At 42.9% G+C, this 24,608-nt stretch overlaps 2 protein-coding genes across 3 annotated transcripts; both read right to left on the reverse strand.

The window, feature by feature from the left end:
• Positions 1-6,596: 6,596 nt before the first annotated feature.
• On the reverse strand, positions 6,597-16,673 carry LOC120018204 (prolyl 4-hydroxylase subunit alpha-3-like). Of its 2 annotated transcripts, none has more exons than XM_038961274.1 (13): positions 15,916-16,673; positions 15,276-15,430; positions 14,907-15,136; positions 13,205-13,354; positions 13,006-13,057; positions 12,356-12,519; positions 11,849-12,025; positions 10,004-10,068; positions 9,390-9,549; positions 8,855-8,917; positions 8,459-8,527; positions 7,550-7,646; positions 6,597-6,913 (listed from the first exon to the last, which is right to left on the reverse strand). In XM_038961274.1, the coding sequence occupies exons 1-13, from the start codon at positions 16,104-16,106 to the stop codon at positions 6,843-6,845; spliced, it is 1,644 nt and encodes a 547-aa protein (XP_038817202.1). In that variant the 5' UTR covers positions 16,107-16,673; the 3' UTR covers positions 6,597-6,842. The 2 variants fall into 2 exon arrangements, with proteins under 2 accessions (XP_038817202.1, XP_038817203.1); XM_038961275.1 differs by having other exon boundaries at positions 15,276-15,443.
• Positions 16,674-16,977: 304 nt separating this feature from the next.
• On the reverse strand, positions 16,978-17,943 carry or129-1 (odorant receptor, family H, subfamily 129, member 1). Its single transcript, XM_038961768.1, has one exon. It carries the CDS (start codon positions 17,941-17,943, stop codon positions 16,978-16,980), a length of 966 nt encoding a protein of 321 aa, XP_038817696.1.
• Between the last annotated feature and the right edge of the window lie 6,665 nt (positions 17,944-24,608).

Consider the following 24,608-nt stretch of genomic DNA (forward strand, 5'->3'; position numbering starts at 1 on the left):
TACAATACTGTAATGTATCAGGTCCACCATCATCATAGATGGTGAAACTAAAATCAACGTTCACAAATCTTAGTCTTCAATTATTTGTGGGTACTGAGTTTGAGGCTTTTGTTCCAAACCCTGGTGTAACACACGACTCAGCAATTCAAGATCTTGATCAGCAGTGTATACGTATATCCAGATGTGCTAGAGCAGGTATTCCCAAAACTGGGGTACGCGCAATGCCGTCGGGGGTACGCCGAATAAAAATGTGATTCATATTTTAAAATATATATAATACATATTTTAATATCTATATTTTTTATTTAAATATATATATATAAATCAAAAATAACATTTCCAAACAGTCCATTTATATTTTTCAACTGGGCTATACATTTGGGGGAGTTTTTTCTCGCCTGAGTAGCCTCGTTTCACTGCCAAAAATAAAATGAAACCATCTAACGTTAGTGTTCAGCGAAATAACAACACAATGTCAAATACAGGTAGCCTAGTCAAATAATTAACATCCAATCACATTAACCGTTACTCTCTCGCTTTCAGTAACGGTCCGTATGTGGCCAAACGTAGCTGCTGCTCATTCCGTTTGCTTGAAAATTGATAAATGGTTTAAAAAAAAGTAGAGCCCACGTCCATAGAGACACATACCAGCTCTACTGGTAGTACTACACATGCACTTGTCGACGACACAAGTTGATCTGCATTTGTTGTTAGCCCAGCTAGCATTGACACTGACAGTTGTGAATCTGATGCAGCCGAAGAGCTACTGCCCTTTTACCATGGAAAGCACCGAACAGTTGGACCATCGAAGAGGCGCAGATATGATGAGAACTACATTGATTTGTGGTTCACTTATATTGAGAGTAGTGTCTTTCCCCAGCCACAGTGTGTTATATGTGCAAAATGACTATCTCACAACTCGATGAAACCTTCACTCTTGCGCAGACATTTTAAAACAAAACGGGCCAATTTGGAAAATAAGCAAGAATTAAGACAACTTTCGAGTAGTAAGACATGTATAATAGCATCAGATACCATTAATAAGAATGGGCTAGAAGCGTCTTATATAGTGAACTACGGAGTGGCTAGGACAGGCAAGCCCCATACTATTGTGGAGGACTTAATCTTTCCTGCTGCCGTGGATATGGCTGGGACAATTCCGAGGGAAAAGGATCAAAAAACTATACAGACAATGCCTTCATCAAACAACACTGTTTCACGACACATCAGTGACATGGCAAGAGATGTTTTGAAACAATTACTGCTTCGCATACAAGCCAGTGAATTCTATGTGTTACAGTTGGATGAGTCAACAGACGTGGCGGGCCTGGCACAGCTCCTGGTATATGTCTGTTATGTTTATAGGGCATCAATTAAGGAAGACATCCTCTTCTGCAAACCACTGGAAACCAGGACTACAGGAGAGGATATTGTTAAAGTACTGGACAGCTTTGTGACATCAAGTGGACTTAGGTGATGTGTTGGTATCTGTACTGATGGCGCAAAAGCCATGACAGGGAGACATAGTGGAGTGGTACCGTGCGTGCAAGCAGTTGCTCCCGACGCCCCTTGAGTACACTGCAGCATCCACCGAGAAGCTCTTGCTGCCAAGGGAATGCCTGATTGCTTGCTTGAAAGACGTTTTGGACTCTACAGTGAAAATGGTTAACTTTGTTAAAGGAAGGCCTTGTGTATTTCCTGCACTATGCAATGAAATGGGCAGCGACCATGTAATGCTTTTACTAGGGGCAAAGTATTGACACGTTTTTCTTTTTATTGCTTGCATGATGACGAGTTTCTCACACAACTGGCCTATCTGGGTGATGTTTTTTCTCGCCTGAATGATCTGAATCTAGGATTAAAGGGACTCTCCGCAACTATATTCAATGTGCGGGACAAAATTGAGGCTATGATTAAGAAGTTGGAGCTCTTCTCTGTCTGCATTAACAAGGACAACACCCATGTCTTTCCATCATTGTATGATTTTTTTGTGTGCAAATGAACAAGCTTACGTACAATGTCAATGTGATATAGCGAAGCACATGAGTGAGTTGGGTGCGCAATTAGAAAGGTACTTTCCCGAAACGGATGACACAAACAACTGGATTCGTTATCCCTTTCATGCCCTGCCTGCAGTCCACTTACCGATATCTGAACAAGAGAGCCTCATCGAAATTGCAACAAGCGGTTCTGTGAAAATTGAATTTAATCAGAAGCCACTGCTGGATTTCTGGATTGGGCTGCACTCAGAGTATCCTGCCTTGGCAAATCGTGCTGTTAAGACACTGATGCCCTTTGCAACCACGTACCTATGTGAGAGTGGATTCTCAGCCCTCACTAGCATGAAAACTAAATACAGGCACAGACTGTGTGTGGAAAATTATTTAAGACTGGGACTCTCCAATACAACCAACATTGCAGTTATGTGCATCCTTTCAAGCACACCCTTCTCATTAACATGTGGTGAGTTATTCACAATTTCTGATGAACAAATAAGGTTTTATATGTAATATGGCTAAATAAAGAGCAAAATGATTGATTATTATTATATTATTATTTGTGCCCTGGTCCTATAAGAGCTCTTTGTCACTTCCCACGAGCCGGGTTGTGACAAAAATGTCTCGTTTAGTGTGTGTGTGGCAAAAAACAACATTTGAGAGTTCGCTGACCCTGGTGCTAGAGGGGGTACGCAGCTGGAGGTTGAATGTTTGAAGGGGTACGGGACTATAAAAAACATTTGAGAGTGCACTGACCCTTGTGCTAGAGGGGGTACGCAGCTGGAGGTTGAATGTTTGAAGGGGTACGGGACTATAAAAAACATTTGAGAGTGCACTGACCCTTGTGCTAGAGGGGGTACGCAGCTGGAGGTTGAATGTTTGAAGGGGTACGGGACTATAAAAAACATTTGAGATTGCTCTGACCCTTGTGCTAGAGGGGGTACGCAGCTGGAGGTTGAATGTTTGAAGGGTTACGGGACTATAAAAAGTTTGGGAACCACTGTTAGAGCCTTCAAATTTAAATCTGGACCTTGAAGCCAGTTCTGCTTTTTTTCATGCTTTTTCGGGGATTGATTTAGACCTGAGACACCAGGTGGGTGCAATTCATTATCAGGTAGTAGAACAAAAAACTATCAGTAGTACAGACTTTGTAGGGTAAGATTTGAATACGCCTGTGCTAGAGCTGGGCTGTAACAAAACCCTGCACACATGCACCCATTAGCCACCCCTGTTGTACACAGTAGCCTACTAATAAAGTTCTGATGCCACATGGCATCAAAGATCCACATTTTAATACCCCATTTACTGTAGTTTATTTTCACTTGATCTACCAGACATTGGTTGCAACATATACAATGTTACTTCTTTACAATACAGTGTGTTCTTCTGGTCATTGTAGGTTGATGATCTACTGTAAGTTTCCTCTCCTGATACAAGTCACGTGCCTCAAATGTTTGGACAGTGAGGAAGAAACTCTTCTTCTTCGTCTTCTTTTTCTTCTATGGTATTATGCCAGTCTGCAATAAAACTAGGAAGAAACTCTGAAGTGCCTAGCAACTAGGACCACAGAAGCCATGTGTGTTGTTGTGATGGTAGCAACACTGTGTCAATGGCGGATAGGAATTCCCACAGAGCAAAGTAAAGGCCTGTTCCCTGTGAACTGAGGAAATTGCAAGTTTCACTGTTTCACAGCAGTCTTGTGTCAAAGAAAGCCACCACTTTTAGAAGAAACATTTATCTGCCACTTCACTACAGTTCTAATAGTTTACATTTACAAATTGGTGCTGTAGCGTAGCATTTCCCATGTTGTCTGTTACATGGTAGGCTAAGACACTATTAGGTGTTCATATTCTATGACAATATTTCAGTCACCAAAATTGAGTTAAGCATCATCAGTGTTTCTGCAAAGTAAGCCTGCTCCACAACTTCATCAGTAGGGTCGGGCAGCGCATCTTTTTAAATGTTTTATGCCAGATGGAGTATGATGGCATTTAGTCGCATTAAAATTATGATTACCTCCAGCTGCCCACTTCAATCCTATTTACAATTTCTATGTCCCACATCAAATCAACCCCTCCCAACTGTGAAATTCTGCATCGACCTAATATTAAGACCCCTTCTCCTTTCCAACTGCGGTCTGGGATTCCAAATGTAGTGTTAGTTCACCCAGTACCAGATGTCTCAGAGCGAACACCATTGTCATGCACTCGTTGAACTTCCTTGTTGTCATAGATGCAGTAATAGATAAACCTCTTAGCCAGGGTTTGGGAGGGCTCAACAATTGGACAGTACAGTACACTTAAATACAATAGCACAATACGTGTCCTATGCTCACATATTAGACAGCTACATGGACTCAGACTGTACACTGATTTCCATATGACATGCTTGGGCCAGTCAGGAATGAACGCAGTGTACGAGAGGAGAAATTAAATTTCCTCAATGTGCAACGTCAACTATAAATAGTCTTTATAGCGTAAAAGTAGTTTTTACTACTAGCTAAAAAAAAAAGGTACTAGCTCAGGTAAATGTGCATGAGTTGGAGCTGCAATATGAGGCATGTGCCTGGACAAAAGGCAGTCTGGCTGTCACGGCCGTCGTTTGGGTGGAAATGACCGGACCAAGGTGCAGCGTGGTTAGCGTACATTTTCTTTTATTAGAATGTCGCCAACAAAACAAGAAACAAAGAAACGACCGTGAAGCTTACTAGGGCTATAGTGCCACTAACAAAGTCAACTACCCACAAACACCAAAGGAAAAAAGGCTGCCTAAGTATGATTCCCAATCAGAGACAACGATAGACAGCGGTCCCTGATTGAGAACCATACCCGGCCAAAACATAGAAATACAAAACATAGAAATAAAGAAACTAGTGACACCCTGGCCTAACCAAAATATAGAATAAAAACCTTTCTATGGCCAGGGCGTGACAGTACCCCCCCCCCCCAAAGGTGTGGACTCCGGACGCAAAACCTGACTCTATAGGGGAGGGTCCGGGTGGGCATCTATTCACGGCGGCGGCTCCGGTGTAGACCCCGCTCCACCTCTGGCTCCCCCCACTTTGGTGGCTCCTCTGATGCGGGGACCAACGTCGCCGACCCCGGACTGGGGACCCTCGCTGCAGGCCCCGGACTGGGAACCCTCGCTGCAGGCCCCGGACTGGCGGTAAAAAGTCGTTTATTTCCTATTTTGCAGAAATTACACCCTGCTCCTACCGAGAAGAGAAATTCAGCACCCTTGAAACATATTTACAGATTGTACACTGATTTCCATATGACATGCTTGGGCCAGTCGGGAATGAACGCAGTGTACGAGAGAAGAAATTCAATTTCCTCAATGTGCTACGTCAACTATAAATAGTCTGCTGAATGTAAGCTTTTGTGAATGTTCTGTTTAAAGTGCTTAGTAATGAGGCAGACATAACTTTAACAAAAATATGTATTTATTTTAAAACCATATAAAGATTGAGAATTCCAGAGAATACTCTTTCTTGGTTGGAGAAACTCCAAAGGCACAACCTCCATCCTCCATGCATTTTATCAAGTATGAGCCTCCTGTCAATCCACTCCAGGGGGAACAATCAAGGTCTACTGTTTAGGAATGCAGTTGGGAGCATGTAGCATTCCTGTAGTATATGGCCCCTGTGTTTGTATCGGTGTGTGTGTGTGTGTGTGTGTGTCTAAAGGGGAGGAGTGGTAGGAGGTTGTAAACTGGAGGGAATACTTCCTTACATCCCAGCAGGCAGAGATATAGTCCCTGTTGAACCCCTCTCCCTTCCTCAACACTCCCTGTCACTCAAAAGGCAGCAGCACTGACAGAAAGGCCCCTTGGCGCCTACAGCTCCTATAGTAAGTACATTTCACTCCTCACCCTCAGACTAGGTGTGAAAGCTAGCATGCACTCTCTGACCTACATACAGACAAATCTTTTGTCTGGTTGGTAGGCAGCTAGACACCCAGGATTTGAGGTCAGAGACTCGGTACTAAAGCAGACGCATTCCCACTTTCCAATCATCTGGTTTACAGACCATGACTAATGAATGATGCCACTGAATGGGAGTTAGAAGATTAAACAGGTTTGACTCATATCCATCCCATTAGCTACAAGGAGATGAGCAATAGAGAACACACCAAATGTCATCAAGCCCCTCAGTGGGAGAGACGACGACCTCATCTCCTTTGATTTCCTGAACTGACTGAGCATGAATGGGAAACAGTCACAATAACCCTTTTCCTCTGAATAACAGCACCGCTCTTAACTACATTCTTACGGTGTGAGATGGTTACAGAAATATAATTCTAAAACAAAATATTCTGATAAAGATCAGTGCTGTGCTAATGAGATCAGTCCGTGTGAAGAGTATCCTGCCAGATTCAGTGCACCAGTTTTCAAAAGGATGCATTATATGTTTTTTCCCCCCAAACAAACTGACACCGGAGGCAAACAGCCTAGCAGAGTTAACTGAAACCAGCCCAGTGTGTGAGGGTAGAGGCCTCTCTCTCTCTGATCCAGCAGGGACTGACTGGGGAGTTAGAGCAAGAGGCCGCTCTGCCTTTGGGGCTGATTGCCAAATGCCCCCCTCCACCCCCTTCCCAAAACCAACTCAGCCCCCCTGCCATTCCAGCCCCCTCCAGCAGTGTCTGTGCTCCTCATTCCCTTGGGCCTGAAGCTCCAATCACAGATGCAGGCTGCTCCTTGGTTGCCTTCCCCTCCCCCAGCCGATAGCGCTTCTCATGCCCTCTCTCGTTCCTTCCCTCTCTCGCTCTGCCTGCGTGGTGCGCGCGGCTCCATTGTGGAGACTGGCTCTTGTACTCCAAGCGGTCCCAGCAGCTGATTTCTCTCTTCTCACTCCTCAGGATTGGGGCTACAGCGTCTCTGGAACTCCTGGCCGTACTCATGGATCCATTTGTTAGCCACTGGAACAGGGCATGGACAACAGAGAGTGTGTGTTAGTGGTGTATGTCACACAGTAGTCAAACAAACATAAAATATAATATATAGGTCTGTAAAAAGGAGTCGTTAAATACTCACTGACCCCCTAAAAGTGTTGACAAACATGTGTATATTCAAATGCGTCCCTTGTATATAGAGCCATCAATAATGGCAAATGGGGCCTGATTTCCTTGTTATAATCTTAGTTCAAATACATAAACATATAGTAAAAAGGTATATACTGTACTTGCTCTTGTAAATGTCTCTTAGATGCAGCCTCTCACAGTAATGACTAATACCCCTCTGTGCGTTTCCTTTAGCCTTGTCACTGACTGTGGGATCCAGGACGGAGTTTAATTATGTGGAATGGAGGCCCACATGTTTAGCATCCCAGAGCTGTGCTCAGTACCTGACCTCCTCTCTATATCATCCCTAACTATCTGTCTAATGCAGTGCAGATGTGGCCCCGGGCTCCTGCTGTGACTTCAGTATGACAGACAGGGGCTACTGGAATCGACGTAGGGTTCTTAGCTTTCCACATCTGACACTGATCACTGTACCTGTGTGTTTTTCTATAGGAACTATGTGGTGTTCCCGGTTGTCTCATTAAAGCCTCTTACCCCATTTGTCCCCAACAAGGACAGGGCAGCCAGCATGCAGAGTGTCCCCATCTCCTTGACCGTTCCGATGGAGGTTCCACCAGAAGAGGGCAGCATTCTGGAACACGAAAGACAATGGAAATGTTTCACTAAAAAACATAGGGAAGAAACATTTTAAATCGTGCCTGGATTTTGTGTGGGCCACTATCATGCCTGGAATTTGTTTGGTCTTCTCCTCTACTTGACAATCCTAAGACATTATTCCTCCATAAAAAATATATTTTGTATACTTGTAAGTTAAAATCCCACGTGCATAGCGGTGCTCCAAGTACAACATCTTTGACATGGATATGGGGCAGGAAGGGAAACCTTAATAAAATCCAGGTTGAGAGGTTAAAACCTGGTGAGGTCCTGTGTCTTTTCAACAGCAGCTCATTTATTAAACCGAATACTACACTGTGGTTGCATCCCAAATGGCATCAGATTCCCTATATAATGTACTACTTTTGACCAGGGCCCTGATCAAAAGTAGTACACTATAAAGGGAATTGGGTGCCATTTGGGACACAGCCTTTGGCTCCTCTTTTCTCAACAGGCCTACTGTCATAAGAACAGTACTACTCAACAGTACTACTCAAAACATCTTAAGAAATGATGTGACCTTTCTGAGGAAGGAATTTCTTATTATTCTTGATGCCATTTTAACAGAGTGAAGGCTTATGAGCGTACGTGTTCTGGCTTGAAGCAATTTCGATGGGTAAACAGAAGAAGATTAAGTATATGTCCCAAATAGCACCCTATTCCCTATATAGTGCACTACTTTTGACAAACAGCCTGGTAAAAAAAAAAATGTGTGCACTATGTAGTGAATAGGGTGCCATTTGACACAGACTAAGTTTAGCCAGCAGCTGGCATTTGCAGTGCATTTACCTCCAGAACAGGAACGCTGAAGTTAGCATGGATGAAGGCTGTGGACCCACCTGCGTCCACAGAGCTGAGCTGTGGAGGATGACAACATTCTCACTGAGTTGTGTCTAGTCTAGCCACTGTGTGCACATGTCATAAAAAAGGCATCCATGCCGGAATACGGAGTGTGGAGTTTGTCCAAAACTGACAAGCAGACATTCTTTTCCATACCGCCTTAACTGGAAGTTTGACATGGACTAAAATATCATTGCAATTTTCAATGAGATAATACTGAATTCTTATGCTGATAAATGCAATCTAGCATACACTATCTCCAAAGATGCTTTTACTGGATTTCCACAAATGCGACAATCATGCACATATAATAAGATAACAAGATAAAACAAATTATTAACTTACGTATATCATGAAGGTTGCCACTCGATTCCCAGTGTTGAGCCTAAAAAGGGGGCTTGATGCTGACTGGTTATATGTAGGAAATAGTAATCATAAATATATCATGTCCTTCCTTACTTTACCACCATGGACTATGGCTATGTCTCAAATGGTACCCTATTCCCCTATATAGAGCACTAATTTTGACCAGAGAACTATGGGCCCTGGTCAAAAGTATTGTACTAGGGCAGTGGTTCCCAAACTATGGGGTGCGCTCGGCAGGGGGGGCGGGTACCCCTCCCTCAAATAAGTTGTAATAGTAGAATGCACAAGGTGCAATTTCGAAATTGAGTAGTGCATCATCAGTTTTCCTCTTGTCATGTCAGTGTGTTTAAGTGAAACCCTTGTACTAGCGAATAGAATGACGTTTGGGACACTGCCCATCACTCAACACTAACACACAAAATGAGGGTACACTATTGCATCAAGTGTTGACTAATGTAGTAAATGTTGGGTTTATTCAAGATCTACTGTTCTAAATATAGAGAAACCCACTCACCGTTGCATGGTCAAAATGGGGTTCATAGTGTCCTCCAATCCCATAGTTCACCACTTGGAGGTACTCTGCATACGGAGGCTGCACATTGAGACTTGTGAGCAAGGTGATTCTCTGGTCCAGCCTCCCAATGATAGGGTGGGCTGTCTCCTTTAACCATGCACTGAAAAACAAACCACAAACTCTCATAATACAGATAATGTTACTGTCTTGGTTTGAGCTCGACCAGATGCTCTACTGACAGGGGGCGTCATTCCTACGTGATGTGCAGTCCTAAACCGATCAGTGCAGATACTCGTCTTGCTACCTAACGTAAGACAATGATGTACACTTCCTCTTCCACTGATACTATAGGTTCCAGAGGTGTTCAGCCAATTTCCATTCAAAGGTTAAAGTTTATCTCACATTTAACTATCATACATTACATATAGCTAATAGGCCTGCAAATCTAGTGTGCACCATAAAATTAGCCCAAGCATTTTATAGTGTTATACAGTATATTCACTGGTTGTTGTGAGGGTGCATTGTTCTGCTTGGTGCTTTATTACTGCTGTACGTGTTATGAGAAGGAACAGTAAACTATACATTTAATAGTGGCATGTTTCTGATAGTAGTACCTCTTGCTGATGCGATACTCTGCAGTAGCCTGTTCCTCTCCAGATGCCACTACAGATCTCCTTAACTTATGGCACAAAAAAGAAAAAGAAAACTGTCAATACTCCATTTTATACAGCAGTAACATTTTAAGATCAAACTGCAGGGCTCTGTCTGACAAGAGAGACACTAATGATGTGAGGATAGAGAACAGAACATCCAAAAGAGCTCAGTAAATAAACATTCTTTTTTGAATATGTCAAAACTCAACAACTGGCAGCCGCAGTAATTTTCCAATGAAGCCATGCCTGACGGAAATACTTGACTGGCATTTCTATCTACACTCTCTCTAAATACTTTGGACTAGACAGCTAATACTAAACCATTGGAGCCAAGCATGAACACACAAATGCCATACTCAGGCAATGATGTATGTGTCTATGTGCTCAGGGCAAGGAGTGCTGCATGTGCTCCAGGCTCCAAATGACTAATACTCCAGATGTGACTCCCAAATGGCAGCCTATTCCCTATATAGTGCGCTACATTTGTAGTGCACTATATAGGGAATAAGGTGCTATTTGAGATGCAGGCCAGGCCTGGTTTTAATCAACCCACCAGAGTGCCATCAAATGTTGACATAATAATGAAATAAGTAGAGGGATTTCCATTTGAAGAAGGGGTGGAAAACCTGTTGAACAGTGCCAAAACCTCACACAATCTAGGAGATCATTTGGGTTACAGCATCTCGCCAGAAAAACAGAGTTAGCATAAACACTTTTACGACGATAGATCTTTCTATGCTGCTCGCACAGGACAGACACAGTATTATTTTCCATTAGCTATTGAGATGAGAAGTCAGTTTTTACCCATAGCCCTCAACAATTTGGACCGTCTGAGGCACTCCGCCAAGGATCGGAAGTAATGTATCCTTTATTACTTTAACCTTTGCTTAATGGTTGGAACAATATCAACTATTCCTCCAGTGGGTTTTTGAGAGATCCCTAAACCTCTCACTATTGTTAAACTTTTCCTAGATTGGGATCAGTACAAAGTAAAGTCAATTCAGTCAGACGTTCTTCTTGCAAACCAGCTTGATGGACATATTTGCGCTCTTTTTGGCATGTATGATCAGATTGTAAATATTTGTTAATATTCTCAAAATTGCAACCAGATCACAGAACTGAGACTGAGCCTTTCTAAAACCCTTGGTAGATTAAGTATTTGAGATTACAAACATGCAAGAATAGAAAGATTACTATATGATAAAAATCCTATCATAGCCTGCCAATGTAATCTACGGTGTAACTATTACTTGGGTGAAAAACTAGCACCTCAGTTCAGTGGCAGTCTAAGCAGCCAGACCACAAGGAAAAAAAGATGGCCGATGGGAAATTTCCATAAATAACCGCTATCCCAGCAGAGCCAAAACGAACACTCTTCGGTGTGTAGAGTCACTCTCCTGCACAATCTTTACTGGAGTCATAAAATAGGCCGTTGACATGTAATACATTTAATAATCCTTCAGATGTGCAAAAACGAATCATGACACACGGGGTCTCTTTTATCAGTTATGTGATTTAAAAGACAGTCCTCATTTTCAATGGACTTGGAATGTGGGAACAATGGACTTGGAACATGTCAATCAATGTTATGACAATGACAATGGAATCTGGGGCCATTTGTATCAAGCGTCTCAGAGTTGGATGGCTGATTTAGGATCAGTTTTGCATTTTAGATCAACATGAATAAGACTGGATGGGGAGGACTGGATCCTAGCACTTCTTATCCGAGGCGTTTGATACATACTGCGCCTGATAGGCCTTTTCTGAGTAAAAGGGTTGATACCATGGCAGTAGATAGACACTCACCCCTGTCTGGGCGAGGTCCCTGATGCTCTCTGCCTCTGAGTCAGTGATGAAGCTGTGGTAAAGGACCACGTAAGGCTGCAGGCTCAGCACCTCACGTCTGATTGGCTGCAGTAGCAACCCAGGACTGTCATTGTTGAAATAGTCACAGAACAGCCGGGGGTTTTCATAATGCGTTGGCTGTGAGGAGAGAAGGGCATCTGAAGTCCATTACTGGAGCCGAAACATGGAAAGAAAGCGGCAGTATTTTCTTTTCATCCTCAAAACTTGTATTTTAAAACTCTTTTCTATCTCTGTGAGCTCCAGACTGTAGCCAAGTCTCTGCACATTATTTGAAAACCACAACTGTTTCCCTCATATGGTGGCTCATATGGTGTCATACATTTAAAAGGACAGTATGATTTCTGTTGCTGTTTGGAGCAGTTCTAAAAGTTAGCAAATGTATCACTCAATTGCTACCGCATATAGCCGGGTGGGTGGACAAGATTATAATATCATAGATGAGTATACCTGAGTGCCCTGTGTTCGACATAGTCTCTCATAGGTGTTCCTTGTCCGTAGATAGGTGGTGTTGGGCCTCTTCAACCCAGTGTCAGTGCTCAGTAAGGGTGGACTGTCAACTAGCAGTCGCTCATACTTCTGTACATTCTTTAAAACTCTCCCATTCATGGGATCTTCAGGAAGGGAATCATGTAAATACCATCCATGTGATACCATAAGTTTGGAGAAACAAATCACAGCATCCAGTTGGTCAAATATAAACGAGCAAGCATGTTTCCTGGTCATTTTACAGGAAATGTATTTACTTTTATTAAAAGAGTCCTGAATTGTTAGGTCCAGGTCCACGTCTACATTATGCACAGTAAGTATACAGTTGTTACGGGATTCGTAACAACAGTACTTCAGGGCTCAGCTACCGTATGGGGCCTCTATATACTGTGGGACAGTAGTGGGATGTTTTTATATGGAGTGGGGCAGTCTCACTCATTTAATAGTTTTATGTTTATTGGACAGGATAAAGAGAAAGGAAGGAGTAGTGGATCGGAGTAAAACCCATGCTCGCAATGGTGCATAGTATATGTGATCCAGAGACAGCTGTTTAGACTGCTGGACCACCCCAGGCCACAGTATAGTGGAATGTTTTAATTGAACAGGCTTACCATGGTTCAACAACTCCTGAGAGAGACTCAGTGCATAGGAAATGTTTCCTGTCTGAAACAAAACAAAAAAGTTACATTTAGTCAACAAAATGCTTAAAGAATCACATCTTCTCTCAATTTTTACAATTTTTCAACCAATAAGTCTATCTATTTTGAAAAGAGTCAGAATAACTTGTATTTCTATGTGCAAAATAGACACCTTGAAGTGAGAAAAGGCCAGGTGATCCAGAGCATCTTCCAGAGTTCCCTCATTCTCTGGACTCCATTCCCCCCCTGCCCCTCGGAACAGACGCACTGACTCCTCCAGCCACTGCACTGAGTGGTAGTAGTCCTCCAGCTCATAGGCAACCTGCAATACAACAACAGGATGTTAGCATTAGAAAACAACAGAAAGATTTTATAATGAGAAATTGAGACACATTATTTTCCTGAACAGTCATATACCCATACTTGGAAATGTTTATCTGTAATCAAAACTTATGTTGGAAGGAAAGAGTAAACACATTTTAAAGCATTGTAAATATAATTCTCTTGTATCTAGAGCTGAAGAGAAGATAGCCACGTAAAGTACATGTAGCACTATGATTGTTGATGGTGGCTGCGGCTTTGTACACGCCCCGGAAATGGGAGAAATAAAGCTAACTCTTAGCTTACCCTGCTGGTTTTAACGACTGGGTTTTAGCCACCATAAAAGCGCAGTTGTAGAACTGTTACTGTATGCTGACTCACAACACCCCAAACGGAGCATCTGTTTACACATGATCACAGTCAGATAATCTTGGTGTTAACAAAAGTGAAGCAAACGCCCCTACTCCACATTCTTAGACTTCCCTAAACAGAGATTATGATTTTCCACACTGTCTCTCCCACACAGTGCACCTTGTGCACTGCCACTGTACATAAACAATAGGATCCATTGTGAAGTGACTCAACATGAGGAAGACTTTTCCGTGTCCCAAATGTTACCCTATTCTCTTTATATTGCACTACTTTTGACTAGGACATATAGAAATCTGGTCAAATGTAGTGCAGTAAATAGGGAATAGGCTGCCATATGGAATGCACATCATGCACCCTTTTCAAATTTGTCTGAGAGAGCACTCCGGTCTTGTCATTCTATATCAATCCCCCTGACACACACGAAGAGGACTTTACTCCATCTCTAACCACAGAGTATGACAGGCTCAGAACAAAACTGTGTTTTATGGTCTTCTGCTAATGCTAATTAGGGAAGCCAGATCTCACAGCACCATCTGCCCAGCAGGCTAGCACTCCTCCTGTTACATGCCCTCCTCCTCTCCATGACTCCAACAGCACATCTCCAGTTGACACTTTATAGAGTGCAATGTGAGCAGGGATTACCTTTTGGTCGCACCCCATAGTGAGTGGATGCAAAAAGGAAATGAAGTAAAATGAACCCATAAAGGCTACGTCCCTTTTCTCCACCCTTTTCCAGAAGTGTGTACTTGCACAATACCCATCATGGATTTAAAAACATGGTATAGGATGAACTTTAATGTCCCCAATGGGAAAATGGTCTTGAACACACAGTACTGCTGTATACAAAAGACACTGTACATGACACAATAACATAAGACATACATTGTACATTACCCTTATCATACACACTTCTCATATAGCCATATACTGTACATAATACATATAGAACATTCCCTTATTCAGTCAGTGGAGTACTATTGTCGTTCAGGTATGATGGACATGGGAATGAATGAGCGCTTATACCAGTTCATTTTACACGTGGGATTTGTGTAATCTTTGGCTGGAGGGAAATTCCATCATTGTTAGATCCACGCGAGACAGTGTGCAAGTGCACACTTCAGGAGAAGGGTGGAGAATCAGGCACCGCCAATGATTAAATGGGTGAGTTATTGGTGGCTTACCTTCCCAACTAGGAAGCAATCATCCCCAGAAAGAGGAACAGATACTGTGGGACTGTAGATGTCAATGGGGTTGCCGTCAGTGATCCTCTGGAAGTGACCTCTCACAAGTCCCCCCACTTGAAGGGCATACACATCCTGCAGCCTCATCAGCCCCTTGGCAGCCCCCTGAAGGTCCTCCAGTTTGGGCAAGCTGCCCTCCTTCTCCACCTCCTCGTAACCAGACCTGAAGTCTGAAACACAAAAAGGGGGAATGAGTGGGAGTGAGGTAATGATAGGACACAAGAAGCAGGGATGGAGCTTTGACAAACTTAGGTCCCAGGTGATGTCAGTTGTAAGGACCAGATGTGTTTTTAAAGAGAGTCAAACAACCTTGGGTGTTTTCTTGTGCTTCATCACTGTAGATCAGATTCCGCCACTCGGATTGCAAGCGCTTGATAAGAGTGAACGCCACCAAGGGGTTTGCCATAGCAGCTGACGGTCCACTGTACACCTCACTGTGCAAGTCTGATACCTTTGCATAAAACCTGCAGAAAGAGTCTACAAGTATTATACGTTTAGAGAGAATATAGGTGATATCATGATAGGGGAGACAACCATGCAATGCAATGATATATGCATGAGGCTTTCCATGGACATTCTTCTCCTAAACTAGTATAGAACTCATCTTGAGTTTATGATAGGCTTTAGAAAACTTAACATTAGTAAATTAGTCATTTTAAATGTTAAGTTTCTTCTAAAGTTACCTACACGGATGGAGGCGATTCATCGATGGCATATGTTCCGCAAGGAATACAACGCCATAAGTAAGACGATAACAGTAACCTATCATGAAATTGTATGGAATATAATAAAGGACACATAGTCCAAACTTAGAAACAATTATTTATCTCTATTTTTTCTCTGTCTCCCTCTAAAACCACCCACTCCGAAGCCTTAATAATTAAGCCTACAATACAAGTGGTAGTCTATCAAGCGTGCATCATGACAACATTCCCTGTCTGGTACTCACCTTTTGATGTCTTCAAGTCTCTCCGATTCGTGTTCGATGTAAGTTTCTAAATGATCAATAAGTTGTCTTTCAACATTGATGGCTTGTTTTACGTTCAATAATGACGTATACATCTCACCAAAAGATAACGGCATCAAAATGACACTGATTATAACACAGGCTGAGTAAATGGATTTGAAATAATATAGCATTTTGCGCGCGTATGATCCCCTCGATTATGTTTAAAATGTTGCCTATGCTTGTGCTAGATTTTTTGTAAACTCTAATCTACAATGGTTCTTGCTGTCAATGTATAAAGTGTAGCGCAGTTTCTTGTTTGAAACCACTCAAGCCTGCCCTACGGGAAAGCTGCGCTCGGTCCTGCGGTTCTGTGTAAATCTCTGCAATGTTCTTTCTCAACAGCGCGCGCCGGTCACACCTGAGACATCAGCTTTCACCACTACACATGATCTGTCATCCGGAGGAATAGTTCAACAATGCCTATCTCATATATGAAGTTGCATGATTAATGAACAATCATATTACATTAGGTAGTTTAGGAAAACTGTATTTGCTCAAAATGTATTGCAACAGTTTGCACTTTGGAATTGTGATGCGTGAATGTGCCCAGTCCCTGCCTTCCACTTATATAATAGTTTCGTTAAATTGTTTTATAATAACTCAGAATATCAAATAATCGAACCCTTATTGCTTTAGCTATCAATGTTTTCATTTCGCCAAAGAAACTGAACGTCTTCCTGTGGGCGCACATTCATCCAGTGCGGTAACCCAAGTTGGACCACTTGATACATGTGGAATTATAGTGACATCTAGCGTACAAGTTTACGATATCTCAAAGTATTTTGAAGCAATCTTCTCTATTCCAAACAAGCCTCTGTGTTTGAAGAAAAATGTACAGTTTTGTTAGGTAGTAACCAACGAATCTAAGTTTTTAAAGGACACCAGCTTTATAATGATACAATGGCTGTCATCCAGCCAAGGTTTTACTCTTTTAATGAACTAACATATACAGGCTACTAGTCTGTACATTGATTTGACAAGTGGCTCCGCTTCAGGACCAGTTCATTTGACCCTGGGCTTGGTGGCTGGGGCTCTGGGGCTGATCCTGTGTCTGTGTGAGCAGCACAGGACAGCCCCCCTCATGTAGCCTCTTAGGGACTCATCTCTCAGGCCGTAGATGAGCGGGCTGAGGAAGCGCGGCAGTAGGATGAAGCAGAAGTAGTTGAAGAAGGAGATGTGCTCTTGCAGCCAGCCGGCCTGCATACTGATGCGGCTCTCTGTGACCGGGTGGGTGAAGGCGATCATGCACAGCAGCAGCTGAAAACCGTGGAGCAGCACTGTGTGCATGGCCTTGCCCACCGACGCCCGGTCCTGACGCATCTTCCTGGTCTCCAGCAGGATCCTCATGTAGGTGAACATGATGATGGCCGCCACCACAGCAAAGAACAGACCGTTGAGCGACACCTTGAACAGTGTCTGGACGGGGGATGAGTTGAGGACCACGGTTTTGCAGAGCACCGGGGTGGAGAGGACGTTCATGCCAGGCTTAGTCTCTCCCAGGGAGAAGTCCACAATAGGCAGGATGCAGCTGACCAGCCACAGGCTCAGGATGATGATCCAGATGCGGTCAGCGCGCCAGGCAGCCGGGCGCTGCAGAGGGTAGAAGATGGCCACGTAGCGCTCCAGGGACATAGCTGCCAGGATCAGAGGGGTGTTCTGGAAGGTGGAGGTGGAGAAGAAGAGTAGAGGTGCACAGTATACGATGGCAAACTTCACATTGCCCATGACAAAGAGGAAGAGGAGGACAGAGGAGAGGAGCTGGAGAGTGTCATTGATCAGCATGTAGGCAAACAGGATGTAGCGGGAGTTGTCCAGGAAATGTCTGTGGGAGGCAAACGTGTGCAGCATGACCACGATGCAGTAGAGGAAGATGCAGAAGAAGGGGATCACCACACACACCTTGATTATCACAGACAGGCTCTTCTGTGAGTTGGTGGCATTGCCTGGAAGGTCGGTCAGATTCTGCATTTTTCAATGTAGCCTGCTTGAGGAATGGTCGATGTCTGCAAATCTGAAATGTTGTGGAAAACAGACTTGATATGCACACAGAAAAATTTATGACAATATACATGATCCCAAAGATGAATAAGATACCATGAACTAACCTCAACTTGTCCTCTGATGGAGAAAGTAAAGGTTTGGGAGGGATGGATTGTGGATTTTTATACATTTTCTCCATAACATCACCATGATACAAAACATCTCTGGGAAGAGGCATTTCCTTATTCTAAATGTTTTGACAGTGTCTTGATTTCTCAAGGGATAAATTAATTTCATTCCATTCTCAAAGTGCATTATGTTCATAATTATTGCTCAAGTTCCTCAACAGGGAAAAGGTCTAATAGGTGCTTAACTTTTACTTAGGGAACTCTTCAAAATACCTAATTAGAACAACTAATTAGAAGTAATGATTGTTTGTTCTGACGATTTGAGCCATTATGTGGACCATGCAAGAATCAAATCTACAACACTTGCAAGCACCTTGTCCAACCATTAGCTATTAGAGCCATCTTTACTCAGATTAACTGATTAAAAAAAACAGTTTTCACAATAGTGCAAAATCATATAGGCCATTTAGTCACTTTAAAATGGTGATCACATTTGATGAACTATGGGCTCTATTTAATCAACACCAGTTCAAATTTTCCTGGATAAGTCAGGCACATTATCTCTGTGCAGGGACAAAAGCATGTCTGAATTCACATGCAGACCAGTTTCTTTTTGTTTGAATTTGGAAAATGGTTACATTTTGAAACGACCCTATGTTTTGAAATTAAGGCTCAGCAGGAGGCCTGCTATTTATGAAATGTAACTTAGACCAATGAATGGTTCTTCAAATGTGTTTATTTACCTCAGTACTGTTATGCCAGTATTTGTAATACAGTATAAAATATTGGAGCGATCCTTGCTTTATGAGCACGTTACAATTCACACCAAGTGGGTTAACCCTATTGGTGCAATGGATAGGGTGTTTGCCTTTCACACCAGCCACCCGGGTTCTCCTCCCTGTCCCGCCATTCGCTACATTGGTGTCAGAAGTGGGATGGCGGCCGTGAGGCCAAAGGAACGCACAGATGTGTAAGGGGACTGAGTAGTCAAAGCATGGGGACGTGCCTTCCCATTCTGTGGGGGCCGTGTAGCGATCCTCTCTATATGAGCCACATTACAAATCCCACCAAGTGGATTTACCCTATTGGTGCGATATGTAGGGTGTTTACCTTTCACGCCAGTGACTCGGTTTTGCTACTCTGCTCCGCCGTTCGCTACAATATCTATAAAACCTTGTTCTATTTTTAAATGGTGTTCTATCAACCTTGGGTGAAATGCATGCAGACCAGGGCAAAGAGTAAAAGGCATGTCTGTCTATCAGCGTTTGTTATTCTTTTCAGAGAGAATGATGAAACCGTAAACATTGGCATAAGTTGTTTGTGAGGGGACTTGCATGGACTGCATTTGATGAACTGTGTTGCCAGATGGATATCTCCAGAGTACAGTTAGAGAGAGAGTGTGTCCCCTGTTCCCTGATTAGTAATTAACAGACTGGTTGATTATTAACAGAGTCGTGCCTAATTGTGCAACCTTATGTTTTCTTTTGTTTGGCAAACAAGATGACTCTGTTGAGACCAGTACACCAGGGCTTGGTCTGCTCTTGACGTAAGTCATGCGTCAGTAGTGAAGACAGCTTTGGCCAGGTCCAAACAGTGTGTTCTCCCTGGGACTCTGGGCCCCAGACAAACCTGATGTTCGTTGGACTCCTGTACTGTAAACGCCAGCTCAGCATTCCCCCAAAATGAAAACTACATGTATTGTTCCAGTCAAACTTTCATAAAAAAATGGCCACTAACATCAACTTCTGAAACAACAGAGATAGGGTTTAAAACATTATAGATTTAATAGATTTAGTTTCTGTCCGTCCTGTCTCCCTATAGCGCTGTCTTAGGCGTCTCACAGTACGGACATTGCAATTTATTGCCCTGGCCACATCTGCAGTCCTCAAGCTTCCTTGCAGCATACCTAAGGCACGTTCACGCAGATGAGCAGGTACCCTGGGCATCTTTCTTTTGGTGTTTTTCAGAGTCAGTAGAAAGACCTCTTTAGTGTCCTAAGTTTTCATAACTGTGACCGTAATTGCCTACCGTCTGTAAGCTGTTAGTGTCTTAACGACCATTCCACAAGTGCATGTTCATTAATTGTTTATGGTTCATTGAACAAGCATGGAAAACAGTGTTTAAACACTTTACAATGAAGATCTATGAAGTTATTTGGATTTTTACCAATTATCTTTGAAAGACAGGGTCCTGAAAAAGGGCTGTTTCTTTTTTTGATGCGTTTAGTAATTTGTCAGTATCAACATTGACCATCATAAGACACACATCTTTTTACTACTACATAAAGAATGTCAGCAGAATCTGAAATAAATGTGAGAAGGAGGTCTTACTGTAATCCTTTAATAACAATAACAGTAACTATTGTAAAATATCTATAACCTATTATGGTATCAATATGTGTGTCTCTAAAAGGTTCATTGATGTCAAACACGACCCTTGCCCAGTCTCCTCCTCCTCCTGTCCCTAGCTAGGACAACAGAGTGTCAAACCTTTATAGTAAAAATCCACACTGGCCCGAGTTCTCCAGGGATGTGGGTTGAAGTTAAGTCATCTAGCAACTATTGTGTTGATAAACAAGAGCTATCGTAACAGATTTTTCTGGTAGTTGTAAACAGTCATATATCAAGTGTCATGAGGGATAAAGACTGCTTTTGTCAGAGAAAATTTTGTCATATTGTCTAGAATACAAAGACGGATGGACTGCAATATGATGTTTATTAAAATCATTTTATGGTATCTATTGTATTCTAAAGACATCTCACCTTCACCTGTCTTATGATCATTTCACACACAGTATTGCTTCAATGACACACGATTTCTGTGTGAATCAACAGGATTTAGAATCGGTTTGTCTCCCTGTTAACCTGTAGCAAGTGTAGTTCCAGACTGTTGATTTTACGTTTCTCCATCAGCCGAGGGCCAAGTGTCATGACAAAGTAGATGTAGTGTGTACTACTACACAGGTGTGTGCTTGAATTACTAATGACCTAGGTGTATCTACTGGCAAAAAAAATACATATCAAATTTGCAGTTTAACATGTGAAAATCGTATTTTCACATGTGAAATAGCTGTTTTCACACGTTGAGCTTAAATTTTACACATGGAACCATATTACATTTTTCACATGTATTACATTTAGAGTTCACATGTTAAACACCACCTTTTCACATGTGAGGAGAATAACATGTTTTCACCTCACATGTGAATTGCAGTTAATGCAGTGAAAATCGGATATGCAATTTCACATGTGAAAAACATTCATGTGAAAATCACATTTGCCGTTTCATATGTGAAAATGTGATTGTTTTTCACTGCGAATGAGATTTTTACATGTTATTGTTTTTTTACATGTGAACTTGCAGTTCTACATGTGAAAGTAAATATCACATTTGAAGTATCACATGTAAGAAAACTCCAACTGTGAAAATCTCAGTCTGGAACATGTGGGGATGAAATAATGTTATTCTTCTGTGACGACCCTCCCACTCTCTGCCGAATTCTTTCTCTTTGCTTTTATTTTTATTACTCTTTTTATTCACTTAGCTACTTACTTTTTCCATTGTTGTTGCATTGTTGAGAGGTTAACTGGCAAGTTAGCATTTTATTGCACTGTGTACTCCATGTATATCATATGTACTCCATGTACATCATGTGTATATGACAAATAAACCATCTGGAACTTAGAAGGGAAGGGGGAGGGCAGCCAGAAAGGGGGGGGGGGGGGGGGGGCAGCTTTGTGGTTAGATTATGAAAATTATTGAGAATGTATAGGCCCTTAAATTTTGTGTCCTCAAATGTTATGTAATCTAAAACTCAAATATTAGCTGGTAGAACTGATGAAATCAATTATAGAGGTTTTATAACTTATTCTATTCCACTGTTTTTTTGGAGGGGGGGCTGTCTCTTTATGTTCATATAGCCTAGGGGGTATGTAGCTTTTTATCTGTCATGTTTGAAGTTGTGTTGCTCTGTAATGCGAACACTTACATTTTTCTTTACATTTGAAATGCAAGAAAATGCAAAAAAATACTCATCCAGAGGCGGCGCTCCTAGTGGCCGGGGACTTTAATGCAGGGAAAAGTCTATTTTACCTAATTTCTACCAGCATGTCACATGTGCAACCAGAGGGGGGAAAAAACTCTAGACCCCCTTTACTCCACACACAGAAATGCGTACAAAGCTCTCCCTCGCCCTCCATTTGGCAAATTTGACCATAATTACATCCTCCTGATTCCTACTTACAAACCAAAACTAAAGCAAGGAAGTACCAGTGACTTGCTCAACACGGAAGTTGTCAGATGACGCAGATGTTTAGCTACAGGACTGTTTTGCTAGCACAGACTGGAATATGTTCCGGGATTCATCCGATGGCATTGAGGAGTATACCACATCAATCACCAGCTTCATCAATAAGTGCATCGATGGCGTCATCCCCACAGTGAAAGTACGTACATACCCCAACCAGAAGCCATGGATTACAGGCAACATCTGCACTGAGCTAAAGGCTAGAGCTACCGCTTTCAAGGAGCGGGACTCCGACGAACCATTAAACAGCAAAACGTCAATACAGGACTAAGATTAAATCCTACTACACCAGCTCTGGCGCTCGTCTGATGTGATAGGGCTTCCAAACTATTATGGACTACAAAGGAAAACCCAGCTGCGAGCTGCCCAGTGATGCGAGCCTACCAGATGGCTAAATGCCTTTTATGCTTGCTTCGAGGCAAGCAACACTGAAGAATGCATGAGAGCACCAGCTGTTCCGGACCACTGTGTCACGCTCTCCGTAGCCGATGTGAGTAAGACCTTTAAACAGGTCAACATTCACAAGGTCGTGGGGCCAGACAGATTACCAGAATGTGTACTCAGAGCTTGCGCAGACCAACTGGCAAGTGTTTTCACTGACATTTTCAACCTCTCCCTGACCGAGTCTATAAAACCTACATGTTTCAAGCAGACCACCATAGTCTGTGTGCCCAAGAACGCCAAAGTAACCTGTCCTAATTGACTACTGCCCCGTAGCAATGAAGTGCTCACATCAACACCATCAGCCCAGAATCTCTAGACTCACTCGAATTCGCATACCTCCCCAACAGATCCACAAATGACGCAAACTCAATTCCACTCCACACTGCCCTTTCCCACCTGGACAAAAGGAACACCTATGCGAGAATGCTGTTCATTGACTACAACTCAGCGTTCAACAACATAGTACCCACAAAGCTCGTTACTAAGCTAAGGACCCTGTGGCTAAACACCTCCCTCTACAACTGGATCCTGGACTTCCTGACAGGCCACCCCCAGATGGTGAGGGTAGGCAACAACACATCTGCCACGCTGATCCTTAACACTGGAGCCCGTCAGGGGTGTGTACTTAGTCCCCTCCTGTACTCCCTGTTCACCCACGACTGCATGGCCAAGCACAACTCCAACACCATGATTAAGTTAGCTGATGACACAACAGTGGTAGGCCTGATCACTCCCGAGTGTTGCAGCTGTCTAGGGCACTGTATTTTAGTGCTAGAGGCATCACTACAGACCCTGGTTCGAACCTGTGCTGTATTACAACCGGCCGTGATCGGGAGTACCATAGGGTGGCACACAATTGGCCCAGCATCATCTGTGTTAGGGGAGGCCAGGGTAGGCTGTCATTGTAAATAAGAATTTGTTCTTAAATGACTTGCCTAGTTAAATAAAGGTTCAATACATCTTAACAAATGTTTTAAAAAATAATCACCAATAACGATGAGAAACCCTATAGGGAGAGATCTGGCAGTGTGGTGCCAGGACAACAACCTCTTTCTCAACGTGAGCAAGACAAAGTAGCTGATTGTGGACTACAGGAAAAGGAGGGCCGAACACATCCCCATTCACATCGACGGGGCTGTAGTGGAGAAGGTCGAAAGCTTCCTTGCTGTCCACATCACCAACAAACTATCATGGTCCAAACACACCAAGACAGTTGTGAAGAGGGCATGACAACACCTATTCCCCTCTCAGGAGACTGAAAAGATTTGGCATGGGCCCTCAGATCCTCAAAAAGTTCTACAGCTGCACCATCGAGAGCGTCCTGACCTGTTGCATCACTGCCTGAAATCGCAACTGCTCGACATCCGACCGACCGTAAGGCGCTACAGAGGGTTGTGTGTACGGCCCAGTACATCACTGGGGTCAAGCTTCCTGCCATCTAGGACCTCTATACTAGACTGTGTCAGAGGAAGGCCCAAAAAATTGTCAAAGACTCCAGCCACCCAAGTCATAGACTGTTATCTCTGCTACAGCACGGCAAGTGGTACCGGAGCACCAAGTCTAGGTCCAAAAGGCTCCTTAACATCTTCTACCCCCAAGCCATAAGACTGTGGTAAAATTAATCAATTGGCTACCCAGACTATATTAATTAACTTCTCTAGGGTAGGGGGCAGCATTCGGAAGTTTGTATGAAAAGCATGCCCAAATTAAACTGCCTGCTTCTCGGCCCCAGAAGATATGATATGCATATAACTGGTAGATTTGGATAGAAAACA

The sequence above is a fragment of the Salvelinus namaycush genome, chromosome 23 (assembly GCF_016432855.1).
Source record: "Salvelinus namaycush isolate Seneca chromosome 23, SaNama_1.0, whole genome shotgun sequence".
NCBI lineage: Eukaryota > Metazoa > Chordata > Actinopteri > Salmoniformes > Salmonidae > Salvelinus > Salvelinus namaycush.